We start from the raw sequence: 24739 nt of genomic DNA, 5'->3' as shown, positions 1-24739 counted from the left end.
GCGCCTAGTCTTAAGATACGCGTCCACGTCAATACACGCTAAACAGTCATTGTTGCCAAGCAACACACGTCTACATAATTTAACACTCAAACTTCTCCATTCAAAGCAGCCCGTTAGCGTAACATCTGAGCGCAATCAGCACCTGCAAGGTTGGGGAGAGCACAGCGTTTCTGTCTAATCCATGGTGTAGTTGAGGGGAGATCTCCTCGATTCATTCTAAAAGGGCTTGTGTGCCGAAACGAAACCTCTCTATCAGCTCATTGTCCGAATAGATGTCCAGTGGGTTTGTTCGATCACGGACGACTCTCTCTTGTCTTAATGCCCTTTCGTTGTTAAAAGTGTAAACAAGATGCACTGCCATCGTTATTTTCCTTCTTGCCTGTTTTACGTTACAATGGATACTACTCTGTCTTTCCGATTCAAGTCTGCTCCATACTAGACATAAAAGTTACACCCAGGTGCAATGCATACACGGCTTAAGTCTAGTGGTGTACTAGTCATAACCTTCGGTTCTACGTCAGACTTAGAATTACGGCCAGTCTTACGCCCAGCTGGTGCAATAGGGTGTTAATGGGCCTCTACGTGATTAACAGGTCGCAGAGGGAGCAACTTAGTCAAGCTCTAAAGCATATCCTGCTTCATCGCCTATTTAACTCATAATCATGCTGTAATAAAGGAGACTTGAAACTAGTGATTAGGGCTGTAAACTCATTAGAAAAAGTTCTACTGAGGAGATAAATCAAGTGAGAAGTAGAGTAATTTTCTCATAGACTTCTAGACAATGAGAACAGTGGAGTCGCCCCCTGCTGGATATTAGAACAACGCACGTTTAACGCAATTCCCCAATGTCTACACTTTTCAGACCCCAAAGAAATGTCCTTATACAGTCTTTGATAGAACCAGGAACCTACACTGCTAATTGACCTGGAACAATTTCACCTTTCCGTCAGAGTTATCTGTATACTGGACATGTTTTTTCAGAATCACAACCTATGTGCATGTGTAGAGTAAAACGTTTCCATCACCTTCATATGTCTTTGTGAGTGTGATGCTTAAGGCTGTCCATATTACTTAAAGCTTATGTAACATCTTTATGAACAGAGTAAACGTGTTTGGAGCTATTTGATGCTTTATGTGTTGTCTAAGTGGGTCCTATTTTAAGACAAGCCTGCCATATGGAATATACTTTCACGATGTCTCAAAAAAGCTTGAGGACAAAATAAAAAAGATAGTGATTGTCAGGTTACACAACAGCACTGTCAGTGCTGTGTGTGTTGTTTCACACATGTTTATTTGGAAGACTCAAATTACTTGTTTTTTTAGGTTAAGCGCTTTTGCTGCTTTGCAAAACAAAACAAGACTTGAAGCTTTAGACATGCATTATCCAGTCCATTCCCTTTGGAAAAACAAAGAACATGTCCTTCAAGTCATGGTAGGCAAAGCACATTACTAATAACGTTCTATTCAAGAGTCCTAGGAAGTTGTGGCAGGAAGACATCACACACAATACCAGGAGCGTTGAAACTGAAGCAGCTTATTATCTACTCCTGTGTTCTTCTTGCTGTGACACTGAAAATGTTCACAGTGAAAAGGGCCTTTAGAAATTCTACGTTACTGCACGTGTAAAACATTCTTAAAAACGTGTTTAATTATCATATGCAAGGGTCTGGTAAAACAATTGTTTAAGATTTTAAAATTGTTCCTTTACAGCAGGGGTCGGCAACAGGCGGACCGCGGTCCGGATCCGGACCCAGACGCCGACCTATACGGACCCGGACCTATAATCAATACATTAATAGGGGATTTCAATTTTGATGGGGCGATTCTATTTTAACCGCTGCCGACAGGGGGCGAAAGAGACAAGTGAGCGATACAGGGAGAGAAACACAGAAGAGATGAGAGAGCGGCAGAGAGAAGCGGAGAGGAAAGTGAGAGAAGAGAATAATTAGCGATACAGGGAGTGAAGACGGAGAGGAGAGTGAACAGGCGTGTTAGCGGCAGACAGGGAGAGACAAATAATTACACATGGCGCTCTCCAAGAAGAGGAAAGTGGACAGCGAGAAGAACAGAGCTTTTAACCCTGAGTGGACGGACTCATTAATGTTCATCCTGCCCACTGGGAGCACAGAACCAGTGTGTCTCATTTGTTCAGAGACCTTGGCGCTCATTAAAAGTGCCAAAGCGCCACTATGAGACAAAACACAAAGTGTTTGACCAAACATTCCCTCTCAAGTCAGAACTGAGGTCACAAAAAATAAGCAGTCTCAGAGCCCAATATGATCAGTCCACCAGGATCAAAATTAAAACTAAATATTGTTCCAGGGCAAGCTAACCGAGGCTAACCAATGAGCACCTGCATGTGTGTATGAGAATGGCCCTGACACCATTTCAGCCCAGATTTACAAACTCCTGGCAGGACAAGCTCGAGCTCAATTCTCGCACTGAATTAAAAAAAGTGAGTGAGGGACTGCAATATAAGAGGGAAAGAAAGAGAAACTTTAAAACTGTTCAGTTGTTATGATGTGTAAAGACTGATATTGTTCTATAATCGTCTGAAACTGTTAAGTCATGATGTGAAATGGTTAACAAAGAAAAAGGAAAACTCAAGCTGCTGCTACACTTTATTTTATTTATCTAAAATTAAGCACTTTTAAGAAGCACATATTTTCAAAACCTATTTTGTTTATTTTCTCTATTTTATTTTTTAAATGCAGCCCGAGAGGAACATTACACATATCCACAGTATTTTACTGTATATCTGTATAGTTCAATGTTAATTGACAATAAATATTGTTGTTTATGAATTGTACTTTCTTTATTTGATTGGCAGTCAGTTGTTGATTACATGCAGACGTTGATAAAGCTGCAGGCTACTTCAATATATATCACACTAATTCATAAGGCAACTTAGACATTTTGATGTTCCGGACCTTTGCATGGGGAGATTTCCTCTAACTGGATCACGTTGAATTTTAGTTGAATACCCCTGCTTTACAGTATGCAAGAATGGGGAGAAACCTGTCCCTCTGTTAATGGAGCTTCTGATTGACATGAGGGCTAGAGGCAAGGCCTCCAGCCAGTTCATGCCTGTCTCCTCACATGCTTTGCTGAGTTTCTGTTTGATGTTCTGGTTCATTCTTTCTACCTTTCCCTGTCACTGTGGATGGTAGACTGCTCCAAAACTGTGTCTTAGTCCTAAGGACTGTTCTACTGTGCGTAGGTCATGGTTCTTGAAATGGCTGCCATTGTCTGACCTCACTTTCCTAGGAAACCCATGTAGTGGAATGTAATGTGTGACTAGGAATTTGATCACTGAGTCTGCATCCTCTCTCCTGCATGGCACAGCTTCTGGCCAACCTGTGTATGCATCTACCACAACTAGTAAGTACCTGAAGTTCTGAACCCTCTTACTTTGTCAATCATGTCAGTGTAGTCAATGATGATTTCTTCTCCTGCCATCTTAGGTAAAGGGAACTTTCCCTGGTGTGGTTTCACTGTGGCTCTGATGTTATGGGTTAGGCAAATTACACATTCTTCTAGGTGATTTGCTATCATGTCAGGTAGGTAAGGGTGCCACCAGTGAGTCAGGTGTCTGCTCATCTGAGTTTTACCGCAATGTGTTGGGCCGTGTGCTTCTTTAAGCATTGATCTTATCCATCCTGGGGGTATCACTGGTCTCCCATCTGGGGAGTACCATGTCCCATCTTTGTTGGTATCTCCTCTGTCTAACCATACTGTTTTATCCTGAGGAGACCCTGCTGCTTGAGCTTCTTTGAGAGTATCATCTGTTACTGCAGGCAGTAAGTCAGCAGATTTTGAGACCAGCATTTGAAACTGGGGTGTATACCCTGCTTTGGCTTTAGCTGCTTTGTCTGCTGCATTGTTACCCCAAGACAAATAGTTGTCTGCCGTGCTGTGACCTTTACACTTGAGTAAAGCTAGCTTGTTTGGCAACATTACTGCTTCTGCAAGCCTTTTGATCTCTTTCTCATGTTTGATGGGGGTATTAGTGGATGTTACGAATCCTGCTCTCATCCACTGGCGCATTTCCACATGTATGACACCATGAACATATACTGAGTCAGTATAGATGTTTACATCTTTTCCTTTTGATAGCTCTAATGCTGCAATGACTCCCACCACTTCTGCCAACTGTGCTGAGACTTCTTATCTTCACATCCTGGATGATTCTTTCCTCACACCTATGGGGTTCTCCGCTGCCAATGGTGTCTGCGCTGTTAACTCCTTCATGTGTGTAGGTGATGTGTGCTTGTGTCAGAGTTTTTTCTAACCTGGTCTGTCTTGTGGAAGTCATTGTGAATGCACTTGAGTTCACAAAAGAGACAATGCTATGTGTTGTCAGTACTGTCAATGGGTGTCTCATCACAATGTGTGAAATCTTGTTTAAGATACGTGCTGTACCTGCTGCATGTCTCGTGCATGGAGGTTCTCTGTTCTCCACTCTGTCCAGGGTGATACTAATGTACATCAGTATTGACCTACATCCCCCCTTTTTCTGAAACAAAATACCATTTACTGTGTTTTCACTTTCAGAAACATCAAGGAAAAATGGTAATGCATAGGATGCAGAGGCGAGAGAGGTGACCTGGGACATGGATTGTTTGAGAGAAATGAACGCAGCTTCTGCAGCTTGTGTTCAGTTCAGTGTGGCAGTGAGATTGCGCATGCCTTTCTCATTGATCAGTATTCTGAGTTCAGCTGTTCTTGGGTTATACTCTGGGATGTAGTGTCTGCTGTAGCCTGTGAGACCCAGAAAAGATAGCATGTTTTTGACTGTCTTGGGTTTGGGGTGATGTAATATGCTTTCTTGATGTGCTGCTGACATGCCTGTACCTGCTGGAGAGATAACTCTGCCCAAAAATGTCACCTCTTTACGGGTGCATTGTAGCTTTTTCTTGGAGACCTTGAACCCTGTTGCGTGGAGGCGAACCAGTAGTTTCCTGGTAGCCTCCAGACAAGAGACTGCGGAGGGTGCAGCAATGAGAAGGTCATCTACATACTGGATCAACACCACCCCCTCTGGCAATGGAACGCCATCTAGCTGTTCCCTGAGTATTTTGTTAAATATTCCTGGAGACAAACTGAAGCCTTGGGGTAGTCTTGTGTACTGTAGTTTTTCCCCCCCATTGTAAATGAAAAAATAGGTCTCATACTCTCTGCTAGAGGTATGCAGAAGAAAGCGTTTGGCCAGGTCAATACAAGTGAACCATGTATGTTCAGGTGAGATATTACAGATAGCTGTGTATGGGTTAGGCACTGGTACCAGCGCTGTAGTGGTGATAGCATTAATGGTCCTCAAATCATGAGCCATTCTGTACTCCCCGCTAGGTTTTGCTACCGGGAGTATTGGAGTGTTCCACTCGCTTTGTGGGGGTTCCAACCCCCCCCCGCTCTCTTTAGTCCCTCAACTGCCTTGCTGATACCCCCTTTGGCCTGTGGTTTAACAGGATACTGTGATAGATTTATAGGTATAGAGCTGCTCACCTCAAATGTTATTGGTGCAGCCTTTGAGCAGAAACCTACGTCATGAGAGTCAGATGACCACAGGTCAGGCGGGAGGTCACGCAACATGTCATCAGTGAATGAATGGTCAGTCTTCTCTCTACCATGATGTCTATCCACTTCGTGTCTCTCCATGAAGATGCATTCTTGAGTGCACATTTTTAGAGCATAAGCTTTGTGTGAGGGAGAGTATGTGAGTGCTGCTATCTGTGTTGGTTCCCAATCCTCTACTTCTAGCAGTGTTTTGACCATAGGACCAAGTTCCTTAGCTTCATAGCCCTTCCTGATAGCTAATGAAATGTGTGGTGTAGCTTCAGCTGACATACGGTACCAATAGAGTTGTTCATCAGTGAGTTCAACAGATGCAGCCACCCCCGCTTGTCCCACAAATAAATTGGTTGTGGTTACGTCCCAAATGGACAGAGCCACCTCTTTGTCATATGCATATGCATAACTTTGGTCGTCTTTTCTATCATAATTTAGCGTCAGATGGGGAGGGTCTGGAGGGGAACCATAAGGCCTGAGGAGGTTAATCCACGGCTTCCATTGTTGAAAAATGGAAAATAGTCCTGGTGTGTTGTCTTGGGGCCGGTCGAGCAACCCCCAGTATATAGTGGCATACTGAGTTGCATCTGCTTCAGTGGATTGGCCCAACAACATCTGAGAACCTGACTTTATGGTGGATATTGAACAATTGAGGCGAGTGCCGTCTGGAAACGATATTATCAGTCCATCGGGGGAACAGAGGATGGAGGCATTAGCTTTGATAAGAACATCCCTTCCCATGAGGTTAGCCGGACTTTGAGGTGCCAGAATGTACTGATGGAAAAATATCTGGCCTGCTATTTTGGTGGTTAATGGCGTAGAGAGCGGTAATTGCTCTATTTCTCCCGAAAACCCTATGACTGAGACTTTATTACTTGAAATGGACGTGTTGAACACGGGGGAGTTGATAGTTGAATATCTAGCTCCTGAATCAACAAGGAATGGTAGCTTCGAGTTTTTTACAGTCATGTCCATGTAAGGATCCGCCAGACCCGTACATTCTGGGTTCCCTGGGCGACCTCATTGTGGTGGGTAATAGTCTTGTTCGTACTGCACAAACTGGCCATAGGGGGCGGCCATCGCATTGGGTGCAACGTGACCCTGGTCTTGGTGTTGGGCTTGTGGGGCTGCCTCATGGGGTTTCTGGAAATACTGCATGTCTGCTGTGTACCCTTGTCCATTCCCTCTCTGTCCCCCTTGTCCCCGCCCTCTCTGTGGTGGGGGCCCCTGTGGGCATCGCCTGTACCAGTGGTCGGCCTGTCCACAGGTGAAGCACACCTACTGTTGATATTGGTTCTCTCCTGGAGCTGTTCCAAACCCTCCTCTACCTCTAGCTCTGCCTCTGAACCCGCCCCTCTGTTGCTGAAAACCGTTATTGTAGCCATATTGGGGCTGGTTATAGGCCGGACCTTGATTGGGAAAACCCCCTTTTGGGTTTTGCGGCCCGGTGCCTGCTCTGCTGGCGCCACGGGATGAACAATCAGCTGTTTGGCACTCTTTTTCTCATTTTGAACTGTTTTACGGGCTATTTCTAGCTGAGTACGGAGTAGGTGCACTCTCAACTCTTCCCCCTCGGTTTTATTCTTCGTGAGTTCTTTGTTAAATTTGCCTAAATGATGGGCCAAGTGACGCTCCCATGTCTGCGTGTTTAGGTGATCTGCCTCTGGGTTGTCCTCCATGAGAGCTTTAATCTCGGCCAGTACAGCTGCCAGTATCGCTTTACGGAACATCTGCACATGTTGGTCATTATTTTCTCGACTATAGTCAGTAGCTACTGTGTATTGTTGGCGTGACCTGAGCAACATGGTTGCTGCGGCCTCTCCAGGTATGAATGTGAAATACAGTGAACCCTAACCTCCTCCTGTCTGTGGGAAATGTTCTCTCATTGCCTTGCTAAGCAAGCTGTGTATGTCGTTGGAAGAGATAGGCTTGTCATCGCTCATTCTTCCTGTACCTGATCTTCCCTCAACTCTCTCGACCTCATAGCTGGAAGTCTGTTGTGCTAATATCCTCCTGAAATCTCCAAGGCAGATTGTTTGTCCTACTGACATATCCGCAAACTTTCTCATCCACTGTCTCCCTCCCTCAGTAGGTAGCGGCATTTTGTCAACTAGTGCATGTAGGTTCCTGTAATGGCGGACTGCTGAACAGGTGACGAGCCCCGACTCTCCGATCAATTCCATCCTTTTACCTAATACTGACCAGTTAAATAATCATAAAAACCCACAGTTTGAGACATAAAGCAATGGCAATCTGATATGCCCCAAAAAATACCAAAGCTGAAGCCGAATTGTTCCAGAACACGAAGGACTCCACCAACAACCAGGCAAGCTAAGCTAAAGCTAAAGATGGACACGGCTAATGCCAATGCCGGTGGAGCCAGCGCGAACCTCATAGCTAGCTCAGCCCAAGCTGAATCTAACGGAAAAATATTAGAAGCAATCCACTCCCTAAGAGCAGACGTTACCACCCGTAATGATGAGATTCTGGCTGCAATCTCGGAAATTAAAACGGATCTCAGCTCCTACTCGGGAAGATTAACACAGGCCGAGGATCGCATTGGTGAGACAGAGGATAACGTGACGGTGCTTCATAACACAGTGAACGGGATGGAGAAAGTGATTACAGCACTCACAGAGAAAGTAGATGATCTTGAGAATCGCGATAGGAGGTCAAATCTACGTGTTATTGGTCTCCCAGAAAACGCCAAAGGTAGAGACGTGGAATCGTTTTTGGAGAAATGGATACCAGAAGTACTCGGTCCCGAAAACTTCCCAACACCGATGGTAATCGAGCGAGCTCACAGAATCCCGGGTGGCAGACCGAAGCCCAACTCCCCTCCTCCCCCGAGACCTCTCATCGTAAAGTTTTTAAACTTTAGGGATAAAGTCAGGGTGATGCAGGCGGCACGAGCCAAAGGAAAGGTGATATACGGGACTCGCCATATCATGTTTTTCCCCGACTTCTCAGCGGAGGTGACGAAGCGGCGTATGAAGTATGGCGAAGTGAAGCAACAGCTCCGTACCCGGGGAATACAATTCGGCCTTATTTTCCCTGCCAGGATGTACACGCTGCACAACGGGAAAAGACGTGTGTTCAATACTCCTGAAGAGGTTGAGTCATTTCTTCGAGATGGAAAGGATACAGACAACGGCTAGATGTGGTGAGTTTACATAATTTGGATCATCCAGCGGAGCATTTTTTTTTTTTGTGGTTGTTCCGATACTAACTGTACAACTTGAACTATGTTTTGTACCGACTTCAACGCTTCAAGCCTATGGATATATCCTGGCGTTACTGATGAAGAACGCACTGCAATTTCACTAGGTTTGACACTCCGCTATGCCCCTAGTTTGTTCCGGACGGAATAATGATGCTCTGCTGGAATTAAGATAAAAAGCGGTCACTAGTTTTCACTTGGAAATGATACGATCCACATTACGTCGTTTGAAGGTTCATCTGCATTCATATCTCTGTTCAGGCTTATTACAGCTCATTCATGCATTGTAACGCCCAACTAACTTTTGAGCTTATCTCCGTTATCTCGATCTGTGGTCGTGATTTAAAACAGTGTTGAATGCACCACATTTCATGTTTAGGGTGTGTTAAAAATACTGAATGGATGTTTAATTTGTCTTAATGTTTTTGCAATATTTCGGATTTGTTGTTGCTCTTGGTCTCTTTCATCCCTCGAATATATATTGGTCGAAGATGAGGGGTTCTTGCAGTGGTTAGTTATTGGTTTAGCTGCTCCTCTTAAAGGATCGGTTAAATAGCCTAGGAGCTCTTACATGGAAGAGGTGAGGAGGACGGCGCGTTTCGTTAAGGCCGTTGGTGAGAGTGTTTCACGTCTCGTTTGGGGAGACGGAGGGTTCATGTTTTCTTATGGTGTGTTTTTGTATTTTTATGTTTGTTTATATGTGATCCTTGATGTGACAATGTGGTTTGGTAGACGAGTAGTTGCTGTTTCAATATTTACAATGAGGTCCCTTTTGATCATTTTGGAGAGATTTGGAGGGTTAATGACACTTGATAACCTTTTTAAGATATCATCATGGAATGTTAGAGGGCTAGGGGGATTATCTAAAATAAAACAAGTAATGACTAGAATTAAAATTTTGCAATCCAAGGTAGTATACCTGCAAGAGACCCACCTAACATCCACTGAGATTTTGCGTTTGAGAAGACGATGGCAGGGACAGGTCATAACTGCGTCATTTTCGTCACACTCAAGGGGAGTGGCAATACTCATTCATAAATCGGTCCCTTTTCAAGTGACGGACATCAATGCGGACAGGGGGGGTAGATATATAATAATACAAGGTACCTTATTGGGTGAACAACTTAATTTAATAAATGTTTATGGGCCAAATATTGATGACCAACTTTTTTACAATAATCTTTTTCTAAATATCTCTTCACTTAGAGGTAACATTATAATGGGTGGCGATTTTAATTGCACCCTCAACCCTCTTGTAGACCGATCTTCAGGCATAGATGCCTCCCACATACAGACAAGGAGGGTGATCTCACAGTTCATGACGGATATGAGTCTATGTGACATATGGAGAGTCCTAAACCCTGACAAGAAGGAATTTTCATGCCACTCTTCCACGTACCATACTTACTCACGCATTGATTATTTCTTAATCTCCAAAAGCCTAATGCCAAATATTAAGAATTTTACCTACGGCAGCATAGTAATCTCGGATCATGCCCCATTAACCTTGGACTACATTGCAGTAAAGCCATTTAAGGGTCCACCGAGATGGCGTTTTGATACAAAGTGGCTGCATGACCCAAGTTTTGTAAGCTTCCTGGATTCTCACATAGATATGTACTTTCAAGTAAACACTACGCAGACCTCTGCCTCTGTCAGGTGGGAGGCATTTAAGGCGTACATTAGAGGTCAGATAATTAGCTACACAAGCTCTAAATCGAACAAATTCCGTCGTCAAATGTCTGATTTAGAAAAAGAAATAAAACAACTAGAAAGGGACATAGCCCTTAACGACACACCTGATCTACAATGCAAATTGACATTACAAAGAGCCCACTACAATGAACTATCGTCCAATAAAGCCTTGGCAAGTATCAACAGACTCAAACAGTCATTTTACGACCAAGGGGAGAAAGCAGGCAAATTACTAGCCTGGCGAATTAAGGCATTACATGGTGAAAGAGCGATAAACAAAATTCAAAACAATGCTGGAAATATTACATCAGATCCTAAAGAAATTAATGAATCATTTAAAACATTTTATAATCACCTATACAAGTCTGAGCCCCCTGGCGACCCAAAGACTCAGTCAGTTTTTTTGGACGGGATACACTTTCCATGTTTGTCTGAGGAACGAAAAGCTAATTTAGATAAACCAATACAACTATTAGAATTGTCTGAGGCCATGACTAACATGAAGGGTGGAAAGGCAGCTGGTCCTGATGGGATCCCCATAGACATCTATAAAGCCTTTAAAAACAAACTGCTGCCACCGCTCCTGAATATGGTCGAGGAGATATTCGAAAAGGGTTGTCTTCCCCCAACCTTACAGGGTGCATTAATAACAGTTATCCTAAAACCAGGAAAAGACCCCTCCAGATGTGGCTCTTATAGGCCTATATCATTGCTTAATTCAGATACAAAATTGATCGCTAAAGCACTGGCTTTAAGACTTGAAAATCACCTGCCTACACTGGTGGGCCTGGATCAGAATGGCTTTGTCAAGGGCAGACAGGCCTTCCACAATATTAGGAGGTTGATCAATATTTTACATACAGAAAGGGGGGCTCCAGATACGGCCATTCTGTCCCTGGATGCTGAAAAGGCTTTTGACTGGGTGGAATGGCCGTATCTATTCGAAATATTATCCCGATTTGGGTTCGGGGAGGGTTTTTGTAGGTGGATACACATTTTGTATAGCACCCCAAATGCAGAAGTATTAACCAATAGCATAGTGTCTGCACCATTTGCACTATCGAGAGGTACACGTCAGGGGGGCCCTCTATCTCCATTACTATTTGTACTGGCAATTGAGCCCCTGGCTATCGCGGTTAGAACTCATTCTCATATCACAGGAATAACAGTTGGGGGCATTGAAAATCGCCTGGCCCTTTACGCTGATGATATCGTTCTATTTATAAAAAATGTGTCAGTGTCATTGCCAGCGCTCAATAAACTGATAAAGGATTTTGGTACGTTCTCAGGGTATAAAGTGAATAGTTCGAAATCTAACATTCTTCTACTTAAAAAATCGGAAAGACTTAATCCACCTCTCCAAACAGATTTCCAAAATTCCCTGGAAGGCTTTAAATATTAAGGAATACAGATTACACCTGAAATAGAATACCTTGTTCCAACAAACTATGACCCCATAATAGCGTCTGTGACAGATTCTATTAACAGGTGGACATCACTCCCTCTATCCCTAATCGGACGCATCAATATTATCAAGATGAATGTCCTACCTAAATTTCTGTATCTATTTCAATCCCTGCCATTGCACCCACCATCTTCATTTTTTCCCAAAATGAAGACAATCTTTACAAATGTTATCTGGAACAATCAGAGACCAAGGTTACGGCTAACCCTTTTATATCTACCTTATGAGAGAGGAGGACTCCAGGTACCCAATCTGTCCTGGTATTACTGGGCAGCCCAAATAAGAGCAGCAATGTGTTGGTTCTTGGACGGAATACCATGGGTTGAAATTGAACGTTACACAACAACTCCACTACCACTGAATTTGTATTTGTTCTCTGACTCTCCAAAACAGCTTAAAAAGAATACAAAAAACCCTTTTGTCAGGAACACAATTGATGTCTGGTTCAAAGTACAAAGCCACTTAGGTTTAAAGTCACAGATATCCTCTTTTATTCCTGTATGGGGTAATAGAAGATTTATACCAGGAACATATGACTCAGGGTTTAAAATGTGGGCCAACAGAGGCATCAATAAGATCAGTGATCTATATGATGACAACAAATTGATGACCTTTGAGATGCTAAGAAATAAACATCATATTCCCTCAACACATTTCTTTAAGTATCTGCAGCTAAGGAGTTATATATCTAAGGCACAAGATCACTCACTATTATGTCCACCTCTGTCAAAGCTGGAAACAATTATAGTACATCACTCCTCTGGTCATGGACAGGTGTCTTTGATCTATGACCTTTGCAAAGCTGAATCAGGAGAGTCCTCAGAGAATAAAAGACTTGCTTGGTCTACTGATTTGAATGCAGAGGTGACAATTGAGGAATGGGGGCAGATATGCCACAAAGCCCAGGTTCAAACTATTAACACAAGGTTTAGACTCCTACAGTACAAATGGATTATGCGTACCTATATAACTCCATCCCTACTACACCATTTTGATGCAAATATTCCAGATCAATGTATAAAGTGTGATAATGATAAGGGCACATTGTTCCACTGCTTATGGGACTGCCCAAATATTAAATCATTTTGGAAAGATGTTCTGGGCACATTATCAAAAATAATTTCCGCCACATTACCAGAATGCCCAAAACTCTGTATTCTTGGGGTTTTCCCTCTATCTCCCAGACTTAATATCACTAAGAAAAGACTGGTAGTCTTTTCTCTTCTCCAAGCTAAACACACAATAGCTGTCTTTTGGAAAAACCCAGAAAACCCCTCGATCAATCACTGGTTAAAAAATCTCTCTCATTGTCTAGCCTTAGAAAAATTGACATTTGCCATAAAGGGAAAGCCTGAAGTGTTCCATCAAATATGGGGGGAATTCTTGGAGTTTCTGGAAATAAATGTGCCTCCTAATTGACCTTGTCCTCTATATTGGTTGGATGTGATATGGCTGCTTGTCTACCGGCCCTGTAACTTGCAATGTTTAAATTACAATGTTTACCACATGTCCACTTGTGTATGTATGTGTATGTCTTTCTTTTTATTATTATTATTTATTTATTTTCTTTCTTGTATTATTTTGTTTTTGATTTTCCTTTATGGGATATATACTTGTACAATGTCTTATGCTGAAAAAACGAAATACCAATACAAATATTTGTTAAAAAAAAAGTGTAAAAGGGGGATATGCAAATGGTTACGGACGAGGGGGTTTTGTGTTTAAATGATGGGGATGTTTAGATGATGCCTAAGGGAATGTAAGGGTGGGACCAGTTGGCTTTTCTCTCCTACATAGTGTGACTGTAAGCTGTGTTTCTCTATCCTCTGAGGATGAAGTTACTCTGTTCCTACATGTGGGATAGATTTTACTTGTATATTGACTTTCTTTATTAAATATAACAAAAGCCAAAAAAAACCAAAAAAAAACCTAGTGCATGTATGTCTCCTAGTGTGAATGGGTGATAAGTGATATTCCCGCTGGGGAGAACCACTAAAGGAGCCTGTAATACTGGGGCCAAAAAGGCATGAGATGTGGGGTTGTCCGAGGTGTGAAGGGATCTTAACCTCCCCCGGGGGAGTCCAATAACCTGTACATCTGTCAATTCAGTGATTGTTCCTTCCAGAGATATGCTCTTAATATTTGTCCTCTTTTTTTTTTTTCTGCAGTTGTCCTGTTTCTGTTTTGCTCACCCTTGCTGAGCAGTGTCCTGATAGCTATCTCTATACCCTGTGTGTTCTGCTTCAGAGTAAAACTTATCACTATCATCTCCAGATGCTCCTCCCCTGCTTTTTGGTTTATAGCGGGTCTGGGCTTCTCTACTTCTAAAAGGATCGTCACCTGATTTTTCTCCCTCCGAGGAGCTGTCCTCTGCTCTGTCTTGACTGTCTCCCTCTTCTTGTCTTCTACCTCCATTTCCCTTCTGACTCTGTCGTTCCTTTTCAAGTTCCAGTAATTCTTCCGCCCCCTGGTGATAGCCCCTCTCTCTCTCCTGACTGCCCCCACTCCCCTCGTCTCTCTTATCACTTCTTCTCCCCTCTTCCTTTCTTCTCTTCTCATACTGCCTTCTGTCATAGTCTAATCGTACTCTATCCTCTCTCTCCCTCTCCTCTTGGCGTTCTACAATGGCGAGTAATTCTGCCTCTGTGGGGCTGCCTTCGCTTCTTTTAATAGAGCTACTCCTTAAAGGAGTCAGTGAAACATTTCCCATGATTGTAAAGTTGCCCCCCTTATCACTTGCTTGTTCTTGGTCTGATCCATAGCACCCTTTTGTTAGTGGCATCTGTAGATTAGACATGGGGGGTGTGTCTGGGACAGGGGGAGAGTAAGGGGGAGGTTGTTTAAGTGGATTAAATAAATCCGGGTAAATGAGGGGGGAACTGAAGGGGAGAACTGGATCCTCTATAGGTCCTGTCTGAGACCTCTCTTCTGAGCCAGCCTTTTGTACAGTGCACATGTCATTTACAGCACTGCTGAGAGTTTGCCTCCCCATGTCTTCCCTGTTTGAGGCAGAGGTTTCCTCTTTATTCATACTCCCATAAACCCTGACACCTTCTGCAATAAAGTAAAGTATGTCTTCCTGTGTAGGTGGTTGTGCTGGCACGTGCGTCCCTATACTGTCATGAGGGAACAGGAGAGGTCTAAGGTTACTAGAGCGTTGAAACTCCTCTCCCTGGGTCGGGGTTTGGACCGCGACCAGGACTGGGGGAGTTTTGGCTGTGAAGGGGGTAACAGCTACTCCATTCATGGCGAGTGCTGCATTATGACAAAGCCTCCGTATATATCTATATATATCTACCTCCTCCTTCTCTTTGTTTAGTTTCACCCGGCTTAATAATCCGTGCTTTTGTTGGTTTAGGTCACCAAGTTTTTTTACAAGCTGTCGTTCATAAACATTTAGAGCTGAGCTTAAATTTCCTAGAGCGTCATCTTCTCCCACTCTGTCTTCTTCTATCATTTTTTTATGGAGGAACCCAAGGTCGGCACAAGCCTTCTTCTTGTCTCCCTGTTTGAGTCCACTGAGAATCAATCTCTCAGTCTGTCCCCATTGCTCTCGAAAACTTCCGGGAATTGGGACGTGTAAATCATTTTTTTTTAAACTGTCCCTCCATGGTGATTGTATCTTATTTATCTGACTAGGTTGCTATGTGTTCAGTGGTATTTATTAATATAATGGACAATACTTGTCGTTACTCCTAACGTAGTTAATGTATTTATTTAACTGCCCTTAATCCAAATGTGTAACTATTTTGAGTGTAAAAACTGAAGTATTACACCTCCACTTCGAATGATATATATTAATATATATATATATTATATTAACCAAGAAGTACTAACAGAAGCACTTATGATACTAACAACGGACTGGCTTATCGAAAGGCAGTTGAGTAGCACTTGAAATGTTTTGGCTCTATAAACCCATATATTTTAATGATCCTATATATTATATATGATCCTGTTTTTTTTTTTTATTGTATTTTCCTAGTGTAACGCACTTATTGTGAGTCGCTTCGGATAAAGGCGCCAGTCAAATGTAATGTAATAATGTAAGAAATACTACAAAATACGTCCAGCTGATGGCGGCACCTCACCAGGAATGAGTTCCACCTCACTTGAGGGGAAAGATGCTTCTGAGAGCAACCAGCTTAAACTTTGCATATTTATCTGACTTTTCTCCCTTATCTATTAGTAATTATTCACAGAAAACTATTCCCCGTACAGTCTATCCAGCTTTTTATGGTGCGATGTTTATTTCAACAGATAATGCGACCTTAGAACGCGCTTCGACACGGCTTTTCAGCGATGTGGCATTCTCATGGAGCCGAAACCCAGGTCAACAGAATCTGTTGACCATCCTGTTTTGTTCTGGATGGAATCTTTTATGAAACCACTGAACTTCCCCGATGGGCTAGCCGTCTTGATTTCTGAGAAAACCCACGGGGCCTTTCACCTTCGTCTTACACTCCTCATCGCTTCACGTGTAGCTAACGAGTCAGTCGTAGGATTCTGAAAAATCCACGAGGTTCCTAACCGGTGCTTTATTAATTGTATTAGTTAGTTACCTATCTATGCTAAAATATGCATTGCATTATTTTAGCGTGAAGACTATGACACTGAGAAATATTCCTGACAACTCTAAAGATTTGAATATATCCAAATCACAGATTTTGAGTGTAACGGGTATCCGTGCTTACCTGGTATTTTGTATAGAGCTCTGTTTTTAGTTATCAGAAAGTATTTCGAGGTGTCACCCTGGACAGCTTCGTCCGCTGGCTGCTGATGTGACTCCCTCTGAACTCCCACTCGCTCACGTCGGGATCACCACTTGTTGTGAGTTCGGGGTTTTTACAACCCAACTCGTCTCCGCGTGTCGTTTTGGCGAGTCCTGCTTAAAATCATAACAGGGAGGAAATCAGAAGACACCAGGATACCAGTTAAACAATAATCTGTTTTAATTATACAAGGTAATAATGCAATACAATAATACATTACCATACAATATAATATCATATACGTAACGTAAGGAGTACTCCTGCCCTGATTCACGCGCTGTGATCCTTCTGTCTGGGCAGCGCGAGAAGAGAGAGCGAACAAAAGGATTAACAGGCTTTCATACCAACACAAACAGGAAGGGGTGGGGTTAACTGGTCGTCTTTTCCGGTCATCTCATTGGGAGATACCAAAGATGCTGTCTCACAGTGAATCAGCGCGTGCCAGCAGAGAAACAAACAGTTTCAGTTTGAAGAAAAACACATTCTTATTATGTAGCTTATCACACAATAGTCCATATGTTTTTTCTTTATGAAAGCCATACTTGTTGGGAATTTATCAGTCATCATCTCATGACCTCCTCAGGACCAGCTAACCAACAGAGCTTAAGTGTCCTCATACCCCCCCCGGCCCTCTCTGAACTTCCATCCACCCGAAGTCAGCTTACTCAGAATCAGAAGGACCATTGTCTCTCTTAACTGTGTGACTCAATTCTCAAAGCCTGCAGGATGCGCATCATTAATTTAAGAAGAATTTAACCATTATATCTGGGGAAAATGTCCCTCGCAATTTGCAAAGCCTATCAATGGTTTAACCAAGAAAAACACTCAAAGGGGTAATCTTTTCACTCAAAACAGAACTCACAAGTACTTCTGCATCTTCCCTCCTCAGAAATAGCCTAAAAACACCCTTTTGATAAAAGGGTAAAAGTGAAAGAAAAAGACTATTGCGCTAATCTACTTTTAAGGAAAAGGGAACATTGTTTCAGGAATCTATAAAAAACCTCTCTATATTTAAGAGGAAAAATGTACTTTTTGTTCCTTCAACTATTAACACACAGGAATGTATAAACCCACACATATATTAGGGATAACATGATGCAATACACCTCCTATATATGGGTGACATTAAAATGAATATACCAAAAATATGCTGCATCACTTCTTCTGCATAATACCTTACATCAATTTCCACAATGTCATCATGTTATCAGTTTCAGTTCACTGTAAAGTCATACAGGAATTGCGTATTTCTGTATTTTTGTATCAGTATTGGATCGTGAGGTGAAAGTTACAGTTCTGCAATTAATGTCAAGCTTTATCTTGCACTGAAAACATTTTCTGATCAAAACTGAACACAAATGAATTGAGGATGAACATCACTGACTGTTAGTCGGCCCCAAGTCCTGCCTCTCATGTATAACCATTATATTTTTACAACCCATTTATAACCATATTATTTAGGCCACAGAGCTCAGCATAAAACAATTTCAACAAAATTAAAGAACCCAGTGATCTTTTTACTTGCAATCTTGAACTTTTCATCCAGATGGTTAAAAGAGAATTTCAGGTATTTTGAACGACTTCCAGAACAGCAGTTAAGTTTTTTTATAGGACTTCTGGTGTTGTTAAATATGCAAGCAGCCTGCTTGTAGGTATGCTGACGTCAGCTGCCTCATGGATATGGGTTAGAAAGGGTCTGCTTTACCTTCTAGTAGGTTCAGAAAGCCTTTGTCATTTATTCACATGTTTGCCCACCGATACAAATACAATGTGGATCTATAGTGGTCTAATAATGACGTAGCGAAGGAGGAAATTATGTAAGATAATGTGGTGAAAGGAGCCACAAGTCCATGCAGACAAAGGGTCTGTGGGGTATATGGGTGGTTAATGGGTGGATGTATGGACGGGTCAAATAAGACATACATTTTACCCAGGAGACAGCTGTTGGTGTCATGTGTGAAGACATAACTGAATACATTGACTTATTATAAGTCACGTAATACGTAAAAAAACATACCAATGTAACCCAAGCCAGGATCCTTTCCTTAACCTAACCAAGTCGTTTTTTGCTGCAAAAACCTTAAACACGTTATTCTGTTTGAATTCACAATGTTGACCAGGTGCTTAAAACTGTGATTGTTAAGCTTCACTTTTATTTTAACAACCTGCAGTAGCTGCAGTCTTCCCAATCTGCCTCTTCTGTAGCAACACAACGAAACTGATAACAACTAGTAACGGGTCAAAAACGTGATAACGTTTCATCATGTGCTTCGGACAGACTGAACAATTATTTTAAACATGGATTAATTGCCATAATATTTGCAACAGTTCTCCTGAGCCCAAGATAGGTATTCCTACCAACTTACTTGATACCTAGACATTTACTTTAAGGTCGACATGAGGTTGACATCTATGGTTTCTTCACAGCTAGTTGAATGTATTGCCATGAAATTTGGTGCACACATTCATGACCCCTAACAATACATTTTAATCACTTACATTGATATCAGACTTTTCCTAAAGCTCATTCATCAGGCCAACACTTTGATTGGTCCTATACTTTGATATTTTCCCAAAGAGCTCGAAAACTAATGACATTCCCATTGGCCTCGCTCAGCTGTACTGTATGTGTATTACTCATTTAAAAACGTTAGCATACTTGCATGCTAAACTACGATTGCAGACATGGCAAACATAAGCCAAGACCTGACGTTTTGAGCTTATGAGCTTCCTTTGACTATAATTCTTAACCTTTGCTCACATGACATCAAATTCTGCCACAAATGTAAAAAGGGAATTATCTTGATTTTAGTAGTTAAAGATGTCTGTGTGTTTTTGTATTTCACTTGGTAATGACCCTTACTGTATATAAAGTGTCAACCCAGTGACAGATCAGTCTCCAAATATTCAGATGCTGTTTGTATTTGTTTGGGATAAATGATCTGTTCCTGTCCAAATAGTGTATGTCTATTAGTATAAAAAGCGAATTTGAAATAATTCAATCAATAGAAATGTTTAGAAAAAAAATCTCACTTGCAAGTTTTAAACTTACATTACCCTTCTTAAGCTTAGTTTGGCAAAGAGGTTATAATGTGAGGTCTTATTGTCTGAGGAACATGAAAAGTGTCTCCTTAAATAAATCCAACATAAAGCTGAGGCGATCCATCTAATGACCAGAAACAACAAACATGTTTAAAAAGCAGGTTTGTCTGTGGAGTCCTCCCTTCAGAGGTTTGTTCAGGCCTAGCAGTGTAGACACCAACCCATAATCCTCCTGCAGACACACCTGTAGAGGAGAGTATAAAGACCCTGGACTGAACTGAGTCAAACATCAAGCTTCAAGTAGTCTCTCCACAGCAGCTCCACAGCCTCCAGACCGACCCTGAAGATGACTCCCTCTGCCAGCCTGCTGCTGCTGCTCCTGCTCGGCCTCTCTCAGGCACTTCCTCTCCAGGAGGAAGGAATCGAAGAAGATGAAGAAGAAGAAGTAGACGAAGAGGACACTGTCGACATCACCACCAGGATTTTTACCTCCAACAACGCCACAGATGAGATCCTGCTGGAAGGAGACCTGCTGGCTCCCAAAACCAGAAACGCCATGAAGTGCTGGTCCCAGAGCTGCCTGTGGAAGAAAGGCTCCAGAGGCTTAGTGACGGTCCCCTTCACCACGAGCAGTCAATTCACCAGCTCGGAGAGACAGACGATCACCAACGCTATGAATACCTTCCACAGCAAGACCTGCCTCCGCTTCGTCCCCCGTCAGAACCAGTACGACTACATCAGCATTGAGAACAAGGGAGGATGTTACTCCTCTATGGGCAGAACAGGAGGCAGACAGGTGCTCTCTCTGAACAGGCAGGGCTGCGTCCACCACGGCACCGTCCAGCACGAGATCAACCACGCTCTGGGCTTCCATCACGAACAGACCAGGAGCGACCGCGACTCATACGTCAGGATCAACTGGCAGAACATCAACCCGCAGATGGCCTACAACTTCGAAAGGCACGACACCGACAACCTGAACACCCCCTACGACTACAGCTCCATCATGCACTATGGAAGAACAGCCTTCTCCATCCAGTGGGGAAAGGACTCCATGACCCCCATCCCAAACCCCAACGTCCAGATCGGCCAGAGGAGGGGCCTGTCCCGCGGGGACATCGTGAGGATCAACAAGCTCTACCATTGCTAATAACAATGCTGATGAAAAATGCTAAAAAATCGTACTTTTTCTGCTTTGTTTTTCCTGTAATTAATCAAAAAACACTTGTGACGTATGGAATCAACATCAAATATTTCACTGTTCTTCAAATGTTCAAACGGCAGATTATATGACCGTCATCATATCCCTAAATGATCTGTAATAAAAGTGCTGCAGAGATTACTGATTGCTGTCTAGTTATTTTCATCATTTGTGTCTTTTAAAAAAAATACACACATATGCCAACCCAGTCTCACGGCGTTTTGTGTTTTAGTCACGACATTTAATCTATTGATTCGTGTTCACCAACACGATTTCCCCCTTTTTTTCGTGTCACACAGAACGATTTTAAAAGCAATGTGTTTATATTGGTAATATGTTTCGTGCCTGCAACACGTCTTTTTGTCCTGTCGGGTCTTGGAAGACCGGAAGCTGTGGGGTTCATAAAAACATCTCCTTACTCAATATCAAGCCACGATTATTGTTTTTATTTTAAATCGTATAATGTCGGACTTTTTTTGTCGTCTGTGAGGAAAATAAATGGGGCTCTGAGCCTCAGGATACTGAAATCTGAATTTCTTTTAATCTTGTTTTCCTTATAATTTGTTATTCTTTTCTTAATAACACACTGTTATTTACTCAACAATAACACACAATGATCCTTATTTTTATGTTTTTGTTTAATTCCATAATCTCTGACTTTTTTGGCGTTCGTCAGGAACTTAATTTCAAAATAAAAATAACCGGAAACAGACGTAGGCCTAGAAGGGACATTTCGAGCATAATTGCGATTGTCAGTGTCACTACCCGATCTGCCCACATGCCCGATCTGTACTGCGCACCCATTCACCCATTTATTAATTATATGTTTTACATTTGATAACACCAATGTGTTTAATACTGGCAACTTGTAATTGTTGGAAAAACGAAAACGTTCCCAATAGAGACGGCGGGCGTTTGATTCCAGTTTTGGATAGTCTGCAGTGGTTTCTTTCCATTTCAAAGAGCTGTTTACGCTCTGCGTAACCTTGGCGCACTGCCACTCCAACATCCAATCCCAGAGCTTGAAGATTCATCACGGGGACTGTAGTCCTAAACGATAGCTGGGGATTATGGGTAGTGTAGTGTCTTCGGCCATCCTAAACTCGATGATGCTCGAAATGTCCCTTATAGGCCTACGTCTGTTTCCGGTTATTTTTATTTTGAAATTCAGTTCCTGACGGACGCCAAAAAAGCCCGAGATTATGGAATCAAACAAATAAATAAAAACAAGGATAATTGTGTGTTATTGTTGAGTAAATAAAAGTGTGTTATTTGGAAAAGAATAACAAATTAGAAGGAAAAAAAGATTTAAAAAAATACAGATTTAAGTATTTTGAGGCTCTAAGCCCCATTTATTTTCCTCACAGACGACAAAAAAAGTCCGACATTATACAATTTAAAATAAAAACAATAATCGTGGCTTGATATTGAGTAAGGAGATGTTTTTATGAACCCCACAGCTTCCGGTCTTCCAAGACCCGAACGGACAATAATACGTGTTGCAGGCACGAAACACACTACCAATATAAATACATTACTTTTAAAATCGTTCTGTGTGACACGAAAAAAAGGGGAAGATCGTGTTGGTGAACACGAATCAATGGATTAAATGTCGTGACTATAACACGAAATGCCGTGAGACTGGGTTGCACATGCACATGAATGCAATGCCGACATGGTGCATGACATCATGTTATCAGTTTCAGTTCACTGTAAAGTCATACAGGAATTGTGTATTTCTGTATTTTTGTATCGGTATTGGATCGTGAGGTGAAAGTTACAGTTCTGCAATTAATGTCAAGCTTTATCTTGCACTGAAAACATTTTCTGATCAAAACTGAACACAAATGAATTGAGGATGAACATCACTGACTGTTAGTCGGCCCCAAGTCCTGCCTCTAATGTATAACCATTATATTTTTACAACCCATTTATAACCATATTATTTAGGCCACAGAGCTCAGCATAAAACAATTTCAACAAAATTAAAGAACCCAGTGATCTTTTGACTTGCAATCTTGAACTTTTCATCCAGATGGTTAAAAGAGAATTTCAGGTATCTTGAACGACTTCCAGAACAGCAGTTACGTTTTTTTATAGGACTTCTGGTGTTGTTAAATATGCAAGCAGCCTGCCTGTAGGTATGCTGACGTCAGCTGCCTCATGGATATGGGTTAGAAAGGGTCTGCTTTACCTTCTAGTAGGTTCAGAAAGCCTTTGTCATTTATTCACATGTTTGCCCACCGATACAAATACAATGTGGATCTATAGTGGTCTAATAATGACGTAGCGAAGGAGGAAATTATGTAAGATAATGTGGTGAAAGGAGCCACAAGTCCATGCAGACAAAGGGTCTGTGGGGTATATGGGTGGTTAATGGGTGGATGTATGGACGGGTCAAATAAGACATACATTTTACCCAGGAGACAGCTGTCGGTGTCATGTGTGAAGACATAACTGAATACATTGACTTATTATAAGTCACGTAATACGTAAAAAAACATACCAATGTAACCCAAGCCAGGATCCTTTCCTTAACCTAACCAAGTCGTTTTTTGCTGCAAAAACCTTAAACACGTTATTCTGTTTGAATTCACAATGTTGACCAGGTGCTTAAAACTGTGATTGTTAAGCTTCACTTTTATTTTAACAACCTGCAGTAGCTGCAGTCTTCCCAATCTGCCTCTTCTGTAGCAACACAACGAAACTGATAACAACTAGTAACGGGTCAAAAACGTGATAACGTTTCATCATGTGCTTCGGACAGACTGAACAATTATTTTAAACATGGATTAATTGCCATAATATTTGCAACAGTTCTCCTGAGCCCAAGATAGGTATTCCTACCAACTTACTTGATACCTAGACATTTACTTTAAGGTCGACATGAGGTTGACATCTATGGTTTCTTCACAGCTAGTTGAATGTATTGCCATGAAATTTGGTGCACACATTCATGACCCCTAACAATACATTTTAATCACTTGCGTTGATATCAGACTTTTCCTAAAGCTCATTCATCAGGCCAACACTTTGATTGGTCCTATACTTTGATATTTTCCCAAAGAGCTCGAAAACTAATGACATTCCCATTGGCCTCGCTCAGCTGTACTGTATGTGTATTACTCATTTAAAAACGTTAGCATACTTGCATGCTAAACTACGATTGCAGACATGGCAAACATAAGCCAAGACCTGACGTTTTGAGCTTATGAGCTTCCTTTGACTATAATTCTTAACCTTTGCTCACATGACATCAAATTCTGCCACAAATGTAAAAAGGGAATTATCTTGATTTTAGTAGTTAAAGATGTCTGTGTGTTTTTGTATTTCACTTGGTAATGACCCTTACTGTATATAAAGTGTCAACCCAGTGACAGATCAGTCTCCAAATATTCAGATGCTGTTTGTATTTGTTTGGGATAAATGATCTGTTCCTGTCCAAATAGTGTATGTCTATTAGTATAAAAAGCGAATTTGAAATAATTCAATCAATAGAAATGTTTAGAAAAAAAATCTCACTTGCAAGTTTTAAACTTACATTACCCTTCTTAAGCTTAGTTTGGCAAAGAGGTTATAATGTGAGGTCTTATTGTCTGAGGAACATGAAAAGTGTCTCCTTAAATAAATCCAACATAAAGCTGAGGCGATCCATCTAATGACCAGAAACAACAAACATGTTTAAAAAGCAGGTTTGTCTGTGGAGTCCTCCCTTCAGAGGTTTGTTCAGGCCTAGCAGTGTAGACACCAACCCATAATCCTCCTGCAGACACACC

The 24739-nt window shown here is 41.9% G+C and overlaps 1 protein-coding gene across 1 annotated transcript; it reads left to right on the top strand.

Annotated features, from left to right (window-relative positions):
• Positions 1-20108: 20108 nt before the first annotated feature.
• LOC117464014 (high choriolytic enzyme 1-like) lies at positions 20109-20912 on the top strand. The gene has a single exon (XM_034106548.1). It carries the CDS (start codon positions 20109-20111, stop codon positions 20910-20912), a length of 804 nt encoding a protein of 267 aa, XP_033962439.1.
• Positions 20913-24739: the final 3827 nt, after the last annotated feature.

Source organism: Pseudochaenichthys georgianus, chromosome 3 (genome assembly GCF_902827115.2).
Source record: "Pseudochaenichthys georgianus chromosome 3, fPseGeo1.2, whole genome shotgun sequence".
Taxonomy (NCBI): Eukaryota; Metazoa; Chordata; class Actinopteri; order Perciformes; family Channichthyidae; genus Pseudochaenichthys; species Pseudochaenichthys georgianus.
Note: the sequence above shows the minus strand (reverse complement) of the source record. Positions and strands in the feature narration are given on the sequence as shown.

What these genes read in the sequence shown, in the direction of transcription:
- LOC117464014 (XM_034106548.1), top strand. Translation starts at nt 20,109, where the DNA reads ATGACTCCCTCTGCCAGCCTGCTGCTGCTGCTCCTGCTCGGCCTCTCT.